Below are 22259 nucleotides of genomic sequence, written 5' to 3'. Positions count from 1 at the left end.
GAATCAGTGGCCCCACTTGAACACCAGCCTTAATTTTTGTGGCCAAGTGGCCGATGCTCAAACATCCCCCCACCTTGAGTGTTTCAAGCAAAAAATGAAAAACCTTTTGGTGCAGGTGAAGGGCAGGAAGTCTTTCGAAAAGAGAAACGACTTCAAGTGAGAAATTCCCCTTCGTCTTTCAAACATTATCTCACACTTGCAAGTCTTTTGAGCTAGAAGATAAAAAAAGTAGCTTTTGAAAGAACTGTTGCCTGCTGGGCTACATCAGGTTGCTGGAACTGGTGTAAGCAATTTTAGCACAGATGACTGGTGCTACGTGCGGGGCAGAGGAGGGTTGGGTGCCTACAAAACGCTCAGCATCTCCTCCCGCCCTCATTCCTCTGCTGCAGTTTTGTTCCAGAAAAGTGCATTTTCTGCCTCCCTTGGGAACGTGTCCCTATGGCAACACACAGGACTATCTTTGACAGCCTGTTCTTTTTGTGACACTTCTCATGGTAACATTCCGAGACTGACAAAGACGATGTGAGATCACCCGTCTCCAAGACACCATTTGGATGATCTCGTACTGAGAACTTGTTTTTTTGCAGTCTTTCACCCTTCCAGCTCTTGAACTCTCGCGACTGTGATTTTATCTGAAATGTGTTGCAAAACGTATGTATTTGCCTTTATCAGCAAAAATCCGTAACCTCAAACGAGATGTTTTCAACAGGACCCACTTTCCATGAAGCCAAGCTGCCGAGTGTCATCACACTCTGCTTCTCTGGCTGCTTCCAAACTGGATCCCACACCAGCCCTTCCCTTCTTCTGGTCGGATGCTGACAAAGTTCACTCGTTCCTACGCCACCAACACGCTGAATTCCTAGCTACACTCTTTATACATACTGTTCCTTGGATTAACACCATTATCTTTTTTTTCTCACTTGGTTGGGAGTAAATATGCTACATCCGAGCACGGCATAAATTTGCCAATTAAAATCACCCCGTGCACTGCTGGCTGTGGCTGATAAGCCAATTAAAATCACCCCGTGCACTGCTGGCTTTGGCTGATAAGAAGGAGCGTGTGTGTGTGTGTATGTGTGTGTGCAGGGTGAAAATAACCTTGAGCTCCACGATTTGCAGTCAGGCCTTGAGGTTTCAAAAGCATAAAACTCCTCCCCCCGAAGGCAGTCACCAGCCATGCTGATGGCTCCAGGTGACGTCCTCAGCATCTACAGGGTCCAGGAAGCTTCAGACCCTTCAGAGTGATGCTCACAAGGAAACTTGTCGCACAAAGACCTGACAGCACAAGGTACAAGGGTGTTCTTTGTCTTAATCCCTACTGAACAGAGCCACACCACTATCGTTTCACACCAAAAAAAAGGTTAAAAAAGAAACTGTGCCCTGTGACACCAAGATTTAGATAAAACATCTTTCATTAAACAGCCCAGCCAGCACTGAGGTGATCTTCTCTGACCTACATTTTAAAGCTCACAAACTTCCAGAATTGCTTATTCCTTACCAAGAACCTTGCTCTGCCTGAGAGAAAAGTCGGGTGTGGATGAATATTGATGGAAATTAAGCCGTACATTTGCACGTCCATATGCCCTTTGAGACAGTGCAGGGGCACTTCGCTCAGCTGTGCCCTCCTGGCAGGTCCCCAGAGGCTCTCGTTGTCTGTGAAAGGACTGGAAAAATAAGGAAACACTGTCTGTACTGCCAAAACCAACAAAAGGATACACAGAAATAATGGAAATTACGATTTGGGGCTATCTGTCAGTCCTACAAGCTATGGTTATAACTGAGAGCTTCACTCACTCATAAATCATAAATTAAGAATCTCTTTGGAGGTCCTTTCTTGAAGGTGGGAGGCCAGCGTTAAAGTCGAGCCTGGTACTTACCCAGCTGATCTGCTGCATAGATCCAACCGATGAAAAAGAGGTCCTATGATTATCAGTTGCAGCAGAATGCGGATCTGCTGCATAGATCCAACCGATGAAAAAAAGAAGTCCTATGGTGTTCAGTTGCAGCAGAATGCATTTCATTTTCAGTTTCTGCTCCTTTTGTCCCAACCTCTGTCAACATGAAGGAAGACAAAGCGTGTGCCACTGCCCCAGGAACAGTGAAGGGGGTTTTGAGGCTTCAGAACAACCAAGTTTAAAGACAATTACTTTTAATTTTACATAAAGTTGGGAATAACCCTGGCCATGGCAATGGAAACTTTAAAATATTTTTCTGTATTTTCAATTGACTTTAAAAAAATATTTTTCTGTTTGGTTCCATTTTTTCTGTGCTCATCTTCCCGTTAATGTTTGTGCCAAGAACCATCGTGAAACCCCTCTGGTATCATCAATCCATAAATAAGATTAAATAAATAAGGTTTATAATTTCTACAGATATACACACGTGCACAGTTCGGGTTCATAATTAGGCAGAAAAAATGTCAGACCCATGAAAAGGAAAATGCAGCCCGTTCCGTGCTGGGTGGTGGGACTGAAGAGGGAGGAGGGAGGTGGTGACTGCCTGAAGATCCGCGTCCTGGCCGCAGCCGGGAACGACAGATGGTGTTTGTGGAGAGGATAGAGCCTTACCTTCTGATTTTATCCTGGAAATGTCGCTGCAGAGAAAACTATCAACATTCACTGTTTTATCTCACAGATTTAAGAAATACAGCCCACAGGGAAAAAAAATACCAGGATTCCTGCTGGAAAACACACCGCCAGATGCAGCTGGAAATCCCAATTAAAGGATGCAGTTTTGTTTATCAAGAGCCACTGTCAGCCATTGCATGTATTTTATTTTCTCATTAAGGAAATGCACTGAGCATATAACAGAGATGACATTCCACACAGATTTAACATTACAGAACAATCGGAAAATAAAGATACAATCAATACATATTTCCTGTAGCAGAACAGATTGAAGGAACTGATTCAAGCTGAGAACGAAACGAGAAATACTTAAACCAACGGAAGTGATTTTTAAACAGATGAGCTATTTATGTATAAATTAACATTCTCAGCTGAGATCTGTTGCATTGGTGCCATCTTTATACTCAACAGCTTTATCAGACTTGCGCCCATCAACAAAGCATAGACCAGAGCTGCCTCTTCTGAGAGCCAGCTCCAACAAAACCCCAGAAGATCAGTCTCAGTCTGAAGCCACCACCTACAGGACATGACAAAAGGACCCAGACAGAGGAAAGAGCACAACGAAACAAGGAGACAGTTTGGTCCGTGTGACGGGCAACAGCTACGAGGTAGGTGAGGGTTACACTCTACATGGAGGTTTCAGTCATTATTTCACTTGAAGCAGCTCTCTAGAGTTCACAACCTGAATAAAATGTTTGCAAAAGTGCAGAATTCTATGACACACTGCCTGGAACTGATTTTTCCAAGAATTATACCAGAAAAAAGTCACAACACAAAGCTAGTGGAAAAACTGCTTTGCCACGTATTTTGTGAGTTCCATAAACTTGACAACCAAATCTTTTTCTAAATGGGCAACTAAAACTAGAATTCGAAAGACCACCTTTACTTCAGTGACACCAGCTGGACTTCAAGCCATGTTCTGTGCTGGAGATTAGACCAGATCATCACAGTAGGGCATTAAAATCTACAACTACCACTCATCTGCTTGTCTGTCCCTCTGAGCTTTGAACCAAAGGAGGAACCTCCCTGCTCTCCAGTATCACAGACCCAGGACCCTGCTTAGTGCTATCACATCATGCGTTATGTCATTTCTCTTGCCTACTTTCAACATAACCACGCCAAAAGACCATCACTAACTGGTGATGCACAATGCCTTCTGAGATGTCCCACTCTGGATCATTTACTGGGTAAGACTGCAATGAATGGGATTATTAACAACGCAGATATAGTTTCTTACATCTCTAAAGATCTGCATGTAATTTCATTCACTTTGCAAAAAGAAAAGAATACATAAACCACCACAGATCAACCCAGTCACATCATTGGAAGGTGAGATATATACTCTTACTCCCAAAGAATGAAGTTGAGGAGAGTAAAGAGTTAACTACATAGTTGAAACCCCAAGAAGGATGCCCCATCCCTGGAGGGGTTCAAGGCCAGGCTGGATGGGGCTTGGAGCAACCTGGTCTGGTGGGAGGTGTCCCTGCCCAGGGCAGGGGGTTGGAACTCGATGATCTTTAAGGTCCCTTCCAACCCAAACCATTCTATGATTCTATGAATTCGGATAAGCAAAAATATTATTACTCAAGTTATAATTTGCCTACAAGCCAGGGATTAACCACTTACTTGTTCTCAAAACCAGCAGCAGAGATAGAATAAGCTGATCTTTGGAGGGAGATTACCAGTTCAAAACAACTTCCAAGCTCTTTTTTTTCCTTCTCTTCTTCCAATGTTGTGATAAGATTCTTAGAGGATCAGAAAAGAGATGACTAAAAGGGTTTTTTCCCACGAAATATACATAATATAACATACCTCCATGCATTGTTCCCTGAATTACTGTCTCTTACCAGTTTGTATTAATACTAAATGACCTTTATTTCAAGTTTTCTGGCTTTGTCCAGCTCGCAAATATTCTCTGAAAGACTAATTTGCTTGCTAGAATTTTCAGTCACTTTGTGCTTGAAAATTTTAGCTTGCTTTTGAATGGCTGCCAGCAGTAAACAGCAGGTGGAAGGTACTGCTACTACCCTACTACAAGGCTACTGACGGCTAAGATTTCTCCTTCTCCTTATACACACTAGCTAAATCGTAGGAAAACGTTGAACCTGATGATCTTTACGGTCCCTTCTAACCCGAACCATTCTATGATTCTAGATTCACCCAATCAACCCCTTATAATAAACAAGAAGAGGGCAGCGTTTCTTAAGTACAGGTCAAGACATTTAGCAGATGGAGCGATTTTGATCTGAACGTGCCACGTTCTGCCTACTGCTTTTTGCCTACTGAGAAATATGGTACATGGAGTAATGTGATTAGGAAATATAATCATTCCTTTCTAAGAAGGCAGACTCGTTGCTTCAGAATATTCATTTTTTCTCCCCTCATGTCATCTTCAGCAGCGGGTGCCACAGCAAGGTGAAGAGGAGGAGGCAGAAGTAGCCAGTGGAGGTGGTGAGTCTGGAGGCCAGGCTTTTAGCGTTGCAGTTGTTGGAGTAGCAGCAGTGAACGCTCACTCCGGGTGCTCTGGACCCGTCCCTCCTCGCCCGCTCGCAGAAGGACCGGAACGAACAGGACTTCATGATGCCACCTGGAATGGAGACACATTGAACCCAGACAGTCTGTGGTCCCCCACTCCCGTCCACATCCCCACAGCGTCAGCCTGACCCTCCAATACTGGGCAGCAAAGTTAGGTCTGGCATTTCCGTACAAGTAAATTAATACAATTGCACCAGATGATGGCAGACTGACAAGTGTGCTTATTGATCTTAAGTTCAATAATTGTAATTTATCTTAGATACAGCTGATGCACCTTAAACATCTCTGAACGTGCTCCAGTGCTGCACCTCCTTAGCTTCTTTTCCTTCCTAATTTCCAGGTAAGTCATCTGACTTTAAAATAACAGATTTAAGTACGAAGTGGGCAATACTTAAAATGCTTTTTTTACAGCTTTCCCGTGGTGGGGATACGGCTGATGGTCGTGACAGGCTGACAGGTCTGAGCTGGTTGTGACTACTTACTAGATTGTCCTCTGATGACCGCACAGGCGTCCGAATGCCCCGGGCATTGCTGGGTCCCTTGTCTGTTACAGTCCTCGTCGCTGGAACCTACGCAGGTGTAACACTGCAGCGCGTCGCCTGCAGGAAGGAGACAAAGGCCATTTATAACAGCAGCGTTCAGAGCTTACAAGAAACATTTTAAAATATCCACTAAGAGCTCTTTCCAGTTTTGTTTGAAGCACATGCAAAAATGGCAAAAAGGTTTAAAAAATATCTAGGGATGCTGCAAATCCTATCAATTTTTCTTTTTTAAAAGTGGTTCTCACGTTGATTTTAAAGATATTTTTAAAAAGCCATATATTATTATGCTGTTACAACTTGCCCTAAAAATAATCCAAGAACATCTGATGTTCTGTAACTTCATCCACACCTTCCTGTAACATTTTCAGAGCAGAGCCCACCATAATTATTTGGAGTACCTTGAGTTTTCTCTGTTCGTCATGGTCTTTGGTCCACAGCGCCATGAGAAAGTGAATTGTAAACACATATTATCTTACTATAATCCAGATTTCATTTTCTCCTAAAGTATCAATTAAGCCAGAACACAGCAGTGTATCTTTAAAAGTTTTGCTTTTGTTTAAACACTACAACCACAACACGATCCTCTTTCTTGTCTTTGGTTCAAAATACATGGTTTTATCAAAGTCAAGCATGAATTTGACATATATTTAGGATTCCATACTTCAAACTTGCAGAGCAGAAGGCACACTCACTGTCCGCAGAGACAGGTGGATTTAAATTAGTTAACATACATATTTAAGGGAGTATTACATAGTAGAGGTGAAATTCTGTGCGCTAACCACATACAGAACATGCTCTGAAACCAAACCAACCCAGTAGAGAAGCCCAGAACACAGAGAGGCTCAGCCACGTCTGAAGGAGGACATTAAAAAGAAATAAAAAAAGGCAAGAAAAGGGATTTGACTTACTTTTGAGTACAAAAAGGGAGCTGACAAGAACCAGGCTGAAGACTGTCCTCATGGTGGAGATACAGGCGATGCACCATTACCCAAAGAAAGCAGTTTGTTTGCTATTAAAGCCTTAAGGCTGGTCTTACATCCCTAATCCTCTGCAGGGGATAACTCCTGGGATAAAGAGGTGTGCGAGAACGCTACTTATCTAGCTTATTCTGGTTCTGCTTCTAATCACACGTACTTCATCTCCGCAAACCCTGCAGGCAAAAACCTTCCAGTAGCAGGAAGAAGAAAACACATTCACCTTTCAGTGACAGAAATGCCTAAACCCCAGCACCCCGTCACCGCACGCCACGGCCTCCAACGCAGGGAAACGCTCCCCTTACGTTCAAACGGGATTTGCTGGATCAGGGTCAGAGTATTAAACATTTTGGAGGAATAAGCCAATGCCTGAGACCTGACTGGTCCAAATCTAGCTCATATACACATATATTTATAGAGAGAGCAAGACACAGACGTAGATCCGTGCACAGAAGTAGTATATTCTTGTGACCCACGGAGCGCTCCAAGCAGTGACCCACGAAGTGCTCTCTGTCAAGGGATTCATTAATAAGAGCTTCTGTATCTGACTCTACACATGAAGTACATAAAATAGAGCCATACTTATCTTCAACTTTCAACGAAAAAATTTATTTACAATAGAGAATTTCATTTAAGTGACATGCATTTTCTTTTTTTTTTTTTTTTCCCATTTTAAATTTTATTTTACAAATCAGCAAATGCAGATAAAGTTTACACTCCTTAAGGCAAGAGTCCCCATGCAAGTAATACATGTTTATATTAAATCCAAAAGACATCCAACATGGGAACTCATGTACAAAGGGAAGGCTAGGATCAGCAATTTGTAATTTCTTAGAGAACTTGACAATCTCCCTGATACAGGAACTTTGAGATCAACTTGCTATGAATTATACTATGAAAATGCAAACAATAGCAAGAAATTCTGATAGTCATCTTAGTACTGCATACAATTAAATCAACTTTATTTAGAAAGAAAATACAGTAGTGCATACGAAAAAGTGAAAATATAACCTGTCCACGTAAACGTATGGACATCAGTGTGCCAATGGTCATATTGCACTCAATATCGAAGTCCAGAAATTTGGTTAAAAGTTAGCTTTTCCCCATTTTGGCAATCAGTTCATCACAAATCTTTGTTAATTCTTCTATCTCTTTATTCTGGAAAATAAAAGGCAATATTAAGTATTACGAAGGATATTGTTGCATTGAGGTTTGTTTGTCTGGAAAATAAAAGGCAATATTAAGTATTACAAAAGATATTGTTGCATTGAGGCTTGTTTGTTTTTTTTTTAATTACTGAACCTTTGGGAGGAGTGTGGGACAATTAAGTTTTCTCCAATACTGAGAATATAGTTTTTTTATATATATATATGCATATGTAGTACTCCTACATATACTGCATTCAAACATCATGCTAATTATTTCCACATCCAGCTCCTCCAACTTCGATAAACACAATTGAGCACTAAAGCAGACAGTTTTATGGCAGCCATCTCTAGCACACAGTAATAATACAGAGTTTAAACTTGTTTCTGGGCTGCACTTTTACAGCGTGAAAGTGGAAATGGAAACAAAACCCAAAAGAAGCTGTGGGGCCAGCTGGAGGTGAGGAGCTGGAGAGGTCCTCGGTCATGGTCTGAGCTCCAAAGGAGAGCTGGATGCAGCCACAGTGGGGAACTTTCAGTGAACTTTGGTCATCCCATTGATTTCTGAATTAAAAGAACCAAGTTGCCACTTACTTTTTGTTCCAGTGTTCTTTCCAATGCGTCCACTTTGAGCTGCTCTTTCCGAAGGCTGGCCTGATAGGCAGCTTGCTCTTGCTGAGCCTTGCCTCGCACTTGTGCAATTTCAGCATTGGCTCTAGAAAAAACACCACAGATTTGTGTCACGTCTGGTTCTCTACAGGGAAGGACGGCAGGTACTGAAGGATGGACTGAATTTTAACAGAGGGGTGGTGAGGGCAGGGTTACTTTCTGCCTGTCTTTGAAAATATTCTGAGACTTGTCCCTAGAGACCCTTCATGACTCCCTCTCTTGCTCAGCAGCATGAATTCCTGAGAAGAGACATGTGCAATCCATTACCTGTCCAGTTTTTCCTCTGCGTGAATTTTGAGTGCTTGATACCTCTGCTCTTCCTTCTTCACTCGTGATAAATACTCCTGCGCACATTTCTTTAACACTTCTTCATTCTAAAATGAGAAGATTACATTAAAGTTAATTCTAGGGGTTGAAGAGTAGGACAGGCAGCTGTTTGTTGGGGTTGTTCATCCTGGAGAAGGCTCTGAGTAGACCTTAGAGCCCCTTCCAGTATCTGAAGGTGGCCTACAGAAAACCTGAGGAGGGACTCTTGATCAGAGAGTGGAGTAATAGGATGAGGGGTAATGGTTTTAAACTGAAAGAGGGGAGGTTTAGATTAGGTATCAGGAAGAAATTTTTCACTCTGAGGGTGGTGAGACCCTGCCCCAGGTTGCCCAGAGAAGCTGTGGCTGCCCCATCCCTGGAGGGGTTCGAGGCCAGGCTGGATGGGGCTTGGAGCAACCTGGTCTGGTGGGAGGTGTCCCTGCCCAGGGCAGGGGGGTAGAATGAGATGATTATTCATATCCCTTCCAACTCAAACCGTTCTGTGATTCTATGATTTTCAGCACTCACATTCAGATATTTTAAGGGCTGCAGCCTAACATGGACACCCCTCCACCGAGGCCATCTGAAGTGATATTACACAATGCACAGAGATTTACAATTCTGCTGTTTGCATTTGACTCATGGCTGGAATCCTTCAGCTGAGGCTTACGTTATGTCATGTACTTTAAACATGAACTCTGACCTGAGGAATTCATTTAACAGAACACTCAGTCCTCGGTCATGGTCTGGGACATCTATCACAAACTGCTGTCTTCCATAGTACATCAGATCCAACTGGAACTAAAGATGTGCCCTGTGCTAGGACAGGAAAAGGGACTTTAACAGGACTTACCTTCCGAAACCCCTCCAATACTTCTTTCATTTTTTCATATCTCCTGAAAAGATCTGCCAGTGATTTCTCCACCGAGTTCAGATCTGCCAAAGCTTGTTCCTTCTCCACAATGAGCTGCTGAACGGTGTGATGGGAGACAGATTTCTCTCTCTGTTCATCCTCTGTTAGAAAGAAGAGAGGGGGAGGAAACAAAAGTGATTTTCAGAAGGATCACAGTAGTCAGAACACTGATTTCACTATCATCTATATTTTCTACTATACTGTGCTCTATGTCGGGTATTAGTAAGTTTGCAGGATCCAGAAGTCATTTTTATATAAAGACACAATTCTGTTTTGGAAAAAGGTTGCTACAGGGATATTTAAAAATATTTTGATGTTGGGGAAAAAATGTGAATCTATCTTTGTACTGATGATTTATTTCACTCTGAACTCAGCTGTTCCCATGAAAAAAGCAAGTGTTGGACTTCCCTTGTTTGCCTGAAGATGCACTACGATGCTGAAGGAAAAGACATTTTTGCATAATACTAGCACTGGGAATAAATTATCTGCCATTGCTGGTATGTGTTTGGCAACTCTTCTAATCCTGTACAAACACAGCACTTTGTTTAATGGAATTCAACTCAAATTCTTCCCTTGGAAAAAGCGTTTTGCAAACTCTCATTCCTAGGATTACTGTAGGAAGTGCCAGAAAGGAAATCTAACATCAGACAGACTAAGTTCTGGTCTGCAGAAAATACTTCCAAGCTTCTCCTCTCCATAGTTGAATTTGAGGCAGGGACGGTGGGAAGAACACAACTGGAATCCAAATCCATATGACAGAGACCTTTTCAAAGGAACTGACAGAGCGATAACTTGGAATACTCATATAGCACTGGAAGAAAAGCTCTGGCATTGGCTTCCAAAATGCTTCCTTGTTTGCTTCATATCCTAAAATATGATTCTTGTGTCCATGCCTTAAGGGCTACTTTGAGTGATACTGAAATAAAAAAAGCAACCTGCAAAACACAGCAGTTTTATATTGCTGTTTTCCTTTGTCTATGATGGAAGCTAAATAAGGTAAGAGGTTCTCCCATGTAAAAAACATGAGGTATTTCAGAATCTACAAATTTTCAATCAGGCCTTTATATTTTGAAATAGAAAGAAATAAACAAGAGGTTGTTTTTTTTTATTTGAATAAAAGTCTTCATCTGAATAAAGTATTTCATAGTGCTGGTCAGCTCTGAAATGTCAAAGTTGATACTGTCAATTCCCAAACTGAGATTAATCTCTTCCTTTTGCATATTCAAGCCTTTTATACGCTTTTTTGCTGGTCTAACTAAAGCCAGAGCAAAGTCTTCATCTGAATAAAGTATTTCATAGTGCTGGTCAGCTCTGAAATGTCAAAGTTGATACTGTCAATTCCCAAACTGAGATTAATCTCTTCCTTTTGCATATTCAAGCCTTTCATACGCTTTTTTGCTAGTCTAACTAAAGCCAGAGCAGCGATGATGCCCCAACGAGCCTCAGCTCACATATTCTGTTTGGTTCTCTTCTGTTTTGCCTCCTTAAAGACACTTAAAGTGATAATCCGTAATGTCAAAATAAACATATTCTCATGTAAAATGAGAAAACGTTTGTCATCCTTTGTCTATTTTTCTAAATCTGAGAATTTTCACCTTGTGTTCCAGCACAAAATTTGTTCAATCACTCCGCAGCGATGATGCCCCAACGAGCCTCAGCTCATCTATTCTGTTTGGTTCTCTTCTATTTTGCCTCCTTAAAGACACTCTGTGATAATCTGTAATGTCAAAATAAACGTATTCTCACATAAAATGAGAAAACGTTTTCATCCTTTGTCTATTTTTCTAAACCCGAGAATTTTCACCTTGTGATCCAGCACAAAATTTGTTCAATCACTCCAGAGATTACACGCTGTGGAGCTTAATTCCAAAGCACTTACTGGCAGGAGCCTGTTCTTTGGCAAAACCTCTGTCATCGCAGCTCCGTGCAGGGGAAGGCATCCATTTGCAGGATCACGTAACGTACTTAAATGTATTTAATGTCACAACTTTACTTTTTCTGAGACTGCTGCCTGTGGTATTTTATCAACCTCCTCCTAATTTGTTTCTAGGGCAATCTAGAGAGTTAGTACTTCATGATTCTCCTCCCTCGCATGATTCTCCCTCCTCTTCCCATTCCCCACCTCGCTCCTCAGCTGGACCAGCTCCTCTCCTGCCCATCCCCAGCAACCAGCACAGGGGAATTCAGGGCAAGTGATCCCCAATGCTCCCTTTCTCCTCTCCCTTCCACTACATGCCAGAGGTGCTCATGGACTGGGGATCTGGCTGGGACCACCATGAGACTCCAGGGGAAAATGGGAATTTATGTTGGGGGAGTGACAATGAATTGAAAAGAGAGAAAGTTGCTAGTGAGTGTTAGGGAAGGGGCATCCAATAATCTCTGATAACAGTTAAGATACTGTAGTATCTAACCAAAGTGGTTAAACACTACAGAAAACAGAACCCAGCATCTGGCTGGAGGGGGACTGGAAGATCTGTGTGATATTTTCTAAAACACTGATTTAACTTTAATGAAAAAGCTGCTTAGTGCAACTGTGCTGATAATAGCCTGCCAGTCAAATCTGAGCTCAGCAGTTACAGATACTTATTTCTAAATATATTTATGAGGTTATGCGATTAAAATATTTTAATTAAATGGCTTCCACGTCTGCAACACACACTGTCCACGGCTCACCAACAATAACAACAGTTTGCTCAGGACTAACACTATCCAAATTGACAGAATCAGAGCAGCACCGGAGCAGATCCGCTTTCAGGCTCAGCTCAGAATTACATTACTTAATGGGAATGCAGCAAACGGAGAACAAAAGCAAAAGAAACTAAAAATGCAAAATGCTGGTGTGAAAGTTGGTGAAAAGCTTTACTTACCAGGCTTGCCTGTTTTGTTTTTGCAAGCAAATAGCAAGAAGCAACAAAAACGGAAGCAAAACAGAAAATCAGGAATTGTTAGGAAAGCAGGAAATAAGTAATGCAACAACCTGTATTGCACAAAGCATAACATCCCTTTGGTTTTCATAATGGGAATTTAATGATTTAGTTAAACGTACAAGTAGAAGGATACATTTTAAACACAAAAAACCCCTCCGGAATTGCAAATCCATCAATAAAAAGGAAATCCACGATGGATTTTGGAAGGGGACAGTGGAGGGCTGTGAGCAAGGTGTGTGTGAGGTGGGGTGCAGTGAACATGGGGGTTCCACAGGCTCCGTTCCTCAGGACCAGGCAGCCCTGAGCAGCAGCCAGGGAAGTCTTTTTTCTCCCCCCTCCTCAATATAAGCAAGAATGTGATAGGGGCTGGGGCAAGTGTAAGAAAAAAGGGGGAAAAAAGTTAAAGCACCCTGAGCAGCAGCCAGGGAAGTCTTTTTTCTGCCTCCTCCTCAATATAAGCAAGAATGTGGTAGGGGCTGGGGCAAGTGTAAGAAAAAAAGGGGAAAAAAAATTAAAGCACTGGTAAAAAGATAGGCAAAGAGACTCTAAGAGGGATCTAGGCACTGACAGCTTGTAAACTCAGAGAGTATGGCAGAAAACTAATTGCATACGCTGTCGGGTAATATTGAGTTCTGTATGTATTTGACAGCAAATACTAGACCTACCAGCCCTTGAAATCAAAAGCAATTCCTGCTTGCAATGCATGTTTGCCATGCCTTTACAGGCACACATATACAATCGTATACTGTTCAAATGGAATATTTTCAATATTCATTATATATACACATGGCAAGCTATAAAAAGCTGAGCAGGACCTACCAACCACGCTGAATATTCATTAAAGGGATTCGGGAAAGTGCTTCACTTTTAATGCCCTGCTAACAGGGCTGTGTAAATAGTTCAGAAGGGTTAAATCATAAATAGAAGCAGCAGAGGCATTTCTTTTGTTACAATGAAGATTTTGCTTTAGCAGTAAGACATTATTGTGACAATAGTTCAGGGAAGGTTATGCAAATAGCACCCAGACAGTCATCCTTCTCCACAACCACGGCGTGGTGGTCGGGATGAGTGAATTCCTTTCTCATAAGGGCCAGTAATTTACAACAAATGACAGGAGAAAGTGGGACAATTAGAGCAAAAATTTACATTAAAGACAGGGGGAAGCAGCCTCGCATGTAACTATTGCCATGCTGTAGAATTTGCATACTGCTCTAATTAATACGTGCTTTCTGTGTCACTGGTGGTGTTTTAGTTCCTTTGCAAATGGGCAGCAAATTGCATTATCTACAGACATAGCTCTTAAAAACCTGCTGTAGATCATTTGAAAGATCAACTGATACTCTGAATCTGAAGTTTAAAGATCTTTCTATATCCTCAGTTGGTCAATGGCCCGATTCTTTAATTATCCTGGATTTCTTTGCAACAAGAGGAAATGGCAATTGTAGAATTTACTATGTACACCATGGCTGCACCTTTGCTTCAGGACCCTTATTCTATACCTTCTTGTTGCACTGCAGTCTCATAATTTGAATTATTATTTTTTTTTAATCCATTTCTCAAAACTAGAATTTGAATTTGTTATCAAAAAGAAACTTCTTTTGCTAATTACATGCATATGCTTGGGGAAAAAAAGGACGGGTCCTGAATTTCTACGTATGAATGGCCAGGTTCAGGGACGAAGCAGTATCAGAGTATGTTTAGTGCAAACCAAAATGAATTAAGTTCTTTGCATACTCTGATCACTCCTATTTTAGCACTTGGACGATGAGAATGACAGACGTTACGTCAGAAGGCAGGCAAATTGCTCAGTTGTACATAGAAAAGGCAACAGAGGCAGAACACCATAGAGAATGAAGCCAGGCACGTTATTATATTATTAATTATTACAGATTTTATTATGTATTAGGATGTAATAATAATAATACAAAATATTATTATTATTATTATTATCACATTTGTTATTTATTTATAGGCTCTTTTTTTCATCTACTTGAAAGGAGTCTGGGGTGTCTCCCAATGGCTGAGAAATGCAGGAAGGCAGCAAAAGCATCAGACATTGAACTAATTCCCCCCATATCTTTGGGCAAAACCAAGCAAATTCACTACAAATGCACATAAACACAACTCAAGCATTAATCTAAAAGAAAAAAAAAGTTTAAAGAAACCAAAAATTTGGGGGTGAGACAATACTGACTGTTTACAAGGGGGCTGCCCATTTTAGAGGGTGCAAACAACACGATATGTGATATATATCACAGTGTGATACAGCGTATGATATACGACAGCTGAAATAAAAATCCTTCCCTGTTGGAAACTTGTTAGAAAGATGCAGGTGTTCCTGGCACGCCGTGCTCTCTGTGACAGTTCTCTCAGGGGGAGTACGAGGGAAAATTTCTTTCTTTTTATTTTTCAATAAACACAGTGCCAACGGGCTGGATCCATTCCCCTCCCTGCTCACCGACACCGTGAGCTACCCCAGCCTGTCTCCTGGGTCTCACAGTCCAGATTTAACTCTGAGGCCACTCCTAATGGCTTTTAACAATATTTCACAGTTCTCTGCTGTTTTACTCCAGCTTGTCCGGGTGAGTTTAGTCCTGCTTTCTCATCAGCTAATGCTTTTTTTCCTGCTTTTCCCAGCAATTTTGGCCATGGAGAACCCAGGACCCAGCTCAGCCGTTTGCCTTTGTGGGAAGCAGCTCAAGGTGAAGCAGCAGCACGAGGCCCTGGCCCTTTCTGTAGCCAGACTAAGAAAAAGCACCTTGGAAATCTTATGAGGAGGCTCTAAAATCACATCCCAGGGGCCAGACCTCCCACACCAAGGAAAAACACGAGTCCTGCAACTTTTGGTTTTGAAATGCTACGGCACGTAGCATTTTTCATTTGTGGGACAAGCTGTTAACACAGGTGTTTTCTAATTATTGAGAGGGAAAAGATGTCATAATTTAGACCTTAAAGGAGACCCCTTTGTTAGTAAATAACCGGGGAGGTGGATTGGCCACTCATAATCTCTCAGATGGGATTGGAGCTAATCTAGGTTTTGGTCTGAGCAATGCACTTAGGACGGATAATCCCTGTTGTTGTAAAGAGCTAACTTTGGTATCTCCCCTCCAACAGTGGGGAGCGGATGACTATTGGGGTTTTAGGTCATTGAAAGTCTCTCCCAGAGACACCCATGAGTTGTGGGCAAAGCATTTTAACACTTTTCCAAACAGTTTGCTTTGATGCAGAAGGAAAAGCCCCGGCCTTTCTGCATTCCCCAGGCTGCCTCAGGGGCTACTTTCTGTCAAAGGAAGCCCTGGCTGTTCCTCACACCCTGAGCACACACCGGTGTCCTCCGGTGCAGCCACAACTCCCAGCACCATCAGCAGACACAGTTCCCATCAAAATTAAACCCAGAGACTTCATCTATGTCTCTAGGCTCACTTCAGAAAAATCAGAGCAGAGAATAGCATCTCACAGAGGAGAAACACCTACCTATCATCTGAGCAATCGTCTTCTCGTATTCTGAAACGATTTTCCTGTAAGAGGGGGGGAAAAAAAGAAAAGGTTTTGGCAAACATCGTCATTGCTAATGCTTACTTCGAAAATAATGCTACTCAATAACTGAACTACAGTATTTTAAAAGAGATACAGAACCCCTTCACACTTTCACATGCACCTTATTACATGAGTAACAAATAAAGCTGACGGTTTAAATACTGCACTTGGTTTTTAATTCTCCATGTAAATCAGTACAGGTGGCAGGAGGGAAACTCTCAATCAAATTCTGATATTTGAAACATACCCAAAGAACATTACCCATCACGATTTAAATATAAACATAATCACATCGGCCTAATTCAAGAATTACAAAGTCTGGTCTTTCCATTACTTTCTCCATGTTTGTCTTTGCTTATTTTTAATGTAAACATTAAGTAAAGTTATAATTGCTAGCAAGTAAACTTAACAGAAGTAGAGTTGGCCCTCATCCAAAATATATCTTGCCTTGCACTCTCCCAATGTGATTAAATGATCCATTAGCACTTAAGAGAACAAGAACAAAATATTCAATTACGTAGCACAAAATCCATGGTGTCCTATTTCCCAAATCTGTTTTTGAAACAGAGGTGGCAAAATGTTACTTTTAAGACTATTTTATTTCATATACTCACAGTAGGCTTTGAATTTCCTTCTTGAAAAGAGGTTAGCCAAAATAAGCAGATTAAATGTGATTTAGAAAGATGATCCATCCCTTCCCAGAGCCAAATAAAGCTAATGAAATGAGACTAGCTTGATCTGTGCTTTGATTCATGAGCCACGTAGGACCGTCTATGAAAAACAAAATTACCCCACACTTCATCTGAAGTGGACATTCAAAATAGCCTCCTCTTTTGAAGTCTTAGCTCCCTTTCACTTGCTCCTTTTTAGAGAAGTCTGCTGCAGTTGGTGAGGTTACGGAATGGATATGGGAAAATCCTGAGACAAAAGTCAGTAAGGAAAGGAGAAACTTGGGGAGCTCACAACCAGAAATGACACTTTTGAGAATAAAGATATCCTCAAGCGTTTGCCCCTGAAAGGAAGGGATTGGTTTCATGTCCAAAGGAGATTACCTCCAAAGCCTGCTGTAAGCAATAAGGATTTTAAAGCCATGTCATATCCTCGTAACACCAGGCACCTTTAGGAAGTTTTATCATCCCAGAAAATGAAGTCAATGACTTGGGGCAACGAACATGACATTAAATACTGTTACGTACCCTGGCACTTCCCAGCCCAGGCTGCACCAGGGAAGTTGGCAGCAAAGAGAAATAACGTTATCCATTTCTTATTTTTACCAGCTTAGACTAGTTTCCAGGAGGTACCACATTCTCTGCATTATTGGAGTTAGATTGATGGTTGGACTAGATGATCTTAAAGGTCCCTTCCAACCTAGACACTTCTATGATTCTATCCCGCCTCATGAAATCATGTGGCTGTTCCATGGAAGTGGACACTGCAATGGACTATTGGATTTAATAATATTCGATTTGGAAAGCGAGGTAGTCGAGTCAAATCTTGTTCCAGATTGATGCCAAAGGCCTCGTCAAGCAGCCTAAATAAGGGTCATTATGGCTGGGGCACTGAAGGATGCTGGTCACATCATTCCTCTCGGTGATGGCACATCTTAACCCCAGCTCGACATGCTGCACAGCCTTCACTTTTGGTATTTTAGAAATTCAGTCCATTTATTGACTTCCTGCATTTTCCTAAGTCATAAAACCACCAAAATCCAGGGCTAGAAAGGATCTCAGAGGTCATCTGCTTGACTTCCCTTACTAATAATCAATCAGATCTCCAAATAACCATGTTTTCATATTTCTTGCCCTAGGCTGTACCCTTGGATTATGGTATAGCCTGCCCTGGTTTAGCTTTTCAATAGTTATTACATTATTACAACTTCTCATCTTGGCTACTGTTCTCTGGAGTGGAATTTCCTCCAGTCTGACATTTTTCTGGATTAACTGAACTCAGGATATTCCAAGTAGAGCACGTAGGACTTGGGCAGAGAAGCGTTGCTTCTCCTTCTGTGAAAAGTGATGCTTTTGTGCTTGCAAATCTAGATAATCCCTTCACTCCTTGTTTATCATTATGTCACACCTAATTGCTGCATCTCTAATTTACCACACATGGACTGTTTAATCTTCCAAGAGAAATCTTTCTTTGTGCACACATACATATTTTATCATTTCATGACAACATTAATCAGATTATTTTTTTTTCACCCACATGTTCTAGGGGTGTGCCTGTGGGAAATTTGGCTTAGATAATGTGCTTTCTTTTTTCCAAATCACATTTTGCTGAGGGTGTAGATATTACAAGGAAATTACTGTGAGGGGGACGAAGGTGCCAGCTGTGTGCCAGCTGCTCTGTGTCATTCACTGCTCTCCTTTCCTGAAGGAATAAGCACCCCCTTTCGTACCCAGGTGGTTTCTAGAGAACAGACCAAGCACCACACTTGAGCGTGTGCCAAATGCCGGGATGCTCCTTACACAATTCCACATTTTGTTCATTCCTCAGTTTGCCCTCTTACCACAGCTCCCTCTTCCCATTACTCCCTAAGTAGAGTTTTCCTGGATATAAGCAGGAATTGCATATGGAGGTTATCACTTGATACAGTTCATCAGCTTTAGCTTTAAACCCCCGAGACATTTAATCCTGGGAAGAAGCTGGTGCTAGAACAGAAGTGATTTTGAAAAAAACACAGTCTCAGAAGCAAGAGCAGAAACTGTTACTGTAAAGAAAGATACTAAAATAATCTGAAACCTGACGGTTTCCTTTTATTTATGAGTTAAGGGGTGAGGTGTTTTTCTGTCTGAAGGTAGAAAATGACAGGCCTTAAGGACTCCATGAAATATTTTTTACACAATCTCTCCCTCAGATGATTACCTTCTCAGATCCAGAACAATGAGCAGGTCACGCTAGAAGAAACTGAAAAGCTCATGGGCCTTCTATCAGCTCTCAAACGAAGCAGCAAAATCCAAACTGCTTAACTGAAATCAAGCTTAGTGTGTGCAGTAATTAAAAAATTAGCTCAGTTCAAAGAAAAGGGTGTAGAATCTCCTTGAAAGTCAACACTCCGAGGACATAGTGGTTCCTTCACAAGAAATGTTTTTCTACTGGCAAGTGGGGTTTTGTGTTCTATTGTTAAAGAAACCTTTTACAATAATCTCCTGGAGGAAGCCTGTTCTACCCACACCTATCTGCAAACCTCCACATTCTTTCTTCTGTTGGCAAAACTCCTTGTGGAGAGTGAATTTTAAATCAGCACGTGCCCACCTCTGCCAGCTCTGCAGGCAGCTCCTTCAGCCAGGAAACAGAAACCCCACCAGGCAACCCCTGTGTGAATCCACAGCACAAACTGGAGGAAATTCTTCCCTTAATTAGCCTAGATGACGAGCCCTCTTATCTCAGCATTTTGAGGGTGTAAATGAGATTGGTAACACTGAAGTTTTCAGTGATTACCCTCTGCCACCACGATTAGCAACAAGTTAATGACCCACCTCATTTCCATCACTTCCCTTCTGCTTTCTTCATATTTCTCCTTCCACTCAGATACTTCTCTTTCCTTGGCCACAATCTGAAATGAAGGCAGCAAAGGGAAAAAAAAGAGTTAAACCAAGTGATCCATTAAAGAGGAAATTAAATAAGTGTAAAATATTTGATTTAATATCAAATTCTAATTAACAGAGGTATGGTTTTCAAATGTATAATGGTTTCAAATATAGGCATCCCCAGTGACTTTCGCCTTTTTCAGAGTGCAATTAAAAAAGTTCAGGTGTGAAATCATACTAAAGTTTTGAAAAACTAACTTAGGAGAGTAGTTGCATTGTTCTTGTTTCATATTTCATTTCTGATTACGTCAAGGACACTTTTCAGGAAATACTATATTACACTCCACTTTGTCTGATTTGACTTGGTGCCCAACCTGAAACACCTCTGTACATGGTCCCATGTCCTCTAAGGGGGTTCTACTGCTTTAGGGCTGACTCTCTGTGAAATTTTATACCCGAAGGACTGGGTTCCTTTGTGCTCCTCTCATTCACACCATCTATCATAAAGTTTGGAATACTCTAACGCTAGATTGTACTCATTTTTTATTATTTTTAGCCAGAGTAATCTTATGCGCAGCTTTGTAAAACACATCATTTTATTCCTATTTCTGGCATCTTACAAATTTTATAAAATTACATAGCAATGTCAAAATGCATATAGCACAGTTAAGGCTAAAAGCAAAAAGGATTTATTTTCCTCTAATGTCTGCTTTTCACTTATGTCAAAGAAAGCAAAACTTACAGTGTAGTGCCTTTTGCTTTGGTAGCCTCTAGCGTTGTTTGAGCGCGGCTGAGGACAGTTTTAAGAATAGAACAAGTGTTCGTAATATGAATCATTCGGGAGAAAACAGGAAAGAAGTAAACCACAAGGGGCACATATTTCCTTTTCCAAATTCTGAAGAAAATTACCTCTGCTCTGGCCAGTCGTAGCGCGGAGTCTAAGTCTTGCTGGGGGTAGAGAAGAGCCGCGGTGCTCTCTGCATCCGAGGTGCCGATCCGGGAGTACAGGGCACTTTTAGAGATGGAAACATCTGCTGGGATAGCAGGTTCTCTCTGTGTGTTTGTTTTTTTAAATACAAAGAAATGAACCATTAAATAAGTGTTTAGCTAATATGTTTTCTGGGTGCAGTGCTAGGCTCCATGGTCCTGAGCTAGGACTAGAATCCTGTGCACTACTGAATCATACCAGCAATAACATTGACAAGGAACTTTGAATTTAGCAATCTGAAAATATGCATTTAAGCTTCATAGTAAGCACCAAGAGAGCCATATTACCCTCAGAGAGAGAAAATAAAGATAGCACTTTGCTAGCAATATTTTAAGGTCCTATATTAGAAAAATTAATACTTTCTGATGCAGAAATGTCATCAAAACATCCTCAAGAAATGCACGTCAGCAGAGGAAATTAGAATTGGAGGCAGAGAGCTTGTTAAGGGGAATTCTGCTTCCATGAAAATATATCAAGAAACCAGAAGCAAGAGGGCAACTCACCTTCTTAGGTCTGATCTGCCAATGCACCGTATCTATCATAAACTGTATTTCATAAAAATTGTGAATATCATACAAACTCATGGAATCAGAGAATACGCAGGTGGGGTTGCTGCCCCACTGGTATTTAGCATGCGATTAGTGAGTTAAATGAGTTTTCATTTGCAGCTGCCAATTTTGCTCATGTCAGTGGCCCAGATTAACTGGGGAGGAGAGCAGCATGTGAAATGGGGAAGAGAGCAGAAAAAAGAGGACACTGAGATGCAAGGTCTTGCAAACCACACTCCAGGTGCCAACAATCCAAGTTATAGCACATTAAAATCAAGGAGGTTATAAAAGACTGTTAGGAAGATGCTAAACCAAAAAAGCCCACATTTTTAAACACCAACCATAGCAGATCTACGTCTGGATTTCTTAGAATGGTTTGGGTTGGAAGGGACCTTCCAGTTCCAACCTCCCTGCCAAGAGCAGGGACACCTCCCACTAGACCAGGTTTAACATTTAACCATGAACACACTAAATAATGATTAATTCCAACAGAATTAGGAGGTGCAACCTCAAATCCAGTGGATTCTCCTACCTGAGCAAAAAGCATCACAAGATCTATCAAAACTACACAGCCTGCATTCCTGAAAGTATCTCCCAATATAAAACAACTAGGCAGGAAAAAAATACATCTGGGACACAAGCTCAACCACCTACATAAATGCATAAACACAAAACCACATGGTGCTGTCCACAGATCTGAGTTAAGGTAAAACAGCCAATAAATAAGACTACTGCTGGCTCAACTCAGTATCCTAACTTAAAAAAACCAACCCTTACTTTAATTCCTCAAACACAAGGCAAGAAAAACTGAGAGATAAAAAAGAGATCATCAAAGCTGCCCTCGAAAGAAAGGCCATCCCAGGATCAATCTGTTGAACCGCGTGTATCATATTTCAAAAGCCTCCTGCAGCTTAATTTGCTGGAGCTCCTAAAGAGATTGCTGGAAAATATTAATCGTGGCGAGAGAAACACAAATTTCCTCAAGCTCATATAAAAACGTGTCAGAGTAACTGCCAGG

General features: G+C 41.4%; 2 protein-coding genes across 4 annotated transcripts in view; both read right to left on the bottom strand.

The window, feature by feature from the left end:
- Nucleotides 1-2756: 2756 nt before the first annotated feature.
- LOC106889850 (CD59 glycoprotein-like) lies at nucleotides 2757-7157 on the bottom strand. Its single transcript, XM_014945290.1, has 3 exons — nucleotides 6613-7157; nucleotides 5645-5761; nucleotides 2757-5214 (listed from the first exon to the last, which is right to left on the bottom strand). The coding sequence occupies exons 1-3, from the start codon at nucleotides 6662-6664 to the stop codon at nucleotides 5009-5011; spliced, it is 375 nt and encodes a 124-aa protein (XP_014800776.1). The 5' UTR covers nucleotides 6665-7157; the 3' UTR covers nucleotides 2757-5008.
- A 108-nt stretch (nucleotides 7158-7265) lies between these two features.
- The window catches only part of TACC2 (transforming, acidic coiled-coil containing protein 2), a 138148-nt gene continuing 123154 nt past the window's right edge, over nucleotides 7266-22259 (bottom strand). For all 3 annotated transcript variants that reach the window (XM_014945288.1, XM_014945287.1, XM_014945289.1), the window contains 7 exons: nucleotides 20615-20758; nucleotides 19655-19731; nucleotides 16113-16156; nucleotides 9652-9812; nucleotides 8760-8866; nucleotides 8418-8538; nucleotides 7266-7836 (listed from right to left, as the gene is read on the bottom strand). In XM_014945288.1, the coding sequence (XP_014800774.1) occupies nucleotides 7771-7836; nucleotides 8418-8538; nucleotides 8760-8866; nucleotides 9652-9812; nucleotides 16113-16156; nucleotides 19655-19731; nucleotides 20615-20758 (720 nt within the window). In that variant the 3' untranslated portion in view covers nucleotides 7266-7770. The remainder of the gene's footprint in view (nucleotides 7837-8417; nucleotides 8539-8759; nucleotides 8867-9651; nucleotides 9813-16112; nucleotides 16157-19654; nucleotides 19732-20614; nucleotides 20759-22259) is intronic.

The sequence above is a fragment of the Calidris pugnax genome, unplaced genomic scaffold (genome assembly GCF_001431845.1).
Source record: "Calidris pugnax isolate Ruff unplaced genomic scaffold, ASM143184v1 scaffold89, whole genome shotgun sequence".
NCBI classification, from domain to species: Eukaryota; Metazoa; Chordata; class Aves; order Charadriiformes; family Scolopacidae; genus Calidris; species Calidris pugnax.
Note: the sequence above shows the minus strand (reverse complement) of the source record. Positions and strands in the feature narration are given on the sequence as shown.

What these genes read in the sequence shown, in the direction of transcription:
- LOC106889850 (XM_014945290.1), bottom strand. Translation starts at nt 6,664, where the DNA reads ATGAGGACAGTCTTCAGCCTGGTTCTTGTCAGCTCCCTTTTTGTACTC. An exon ending in CTCCCTTTTTGTACTCAAAA is followed by an intron (nt 5,762 to 6,612) that starts GTAAGTCAAATC and finishes TCCTTCCTGCAG; the next exon opens with GCGACGCGCTGCAGTGTTAC. An exon ending in GGTCATCAGAGGACAATCTA is followed by an intron (nt 5,215 to 5,644) that starts GTAAGTAGTCAC and finishes TCTCCATTCCAG; the next exon opens with GTGGCATCATGAAGTCCTGT.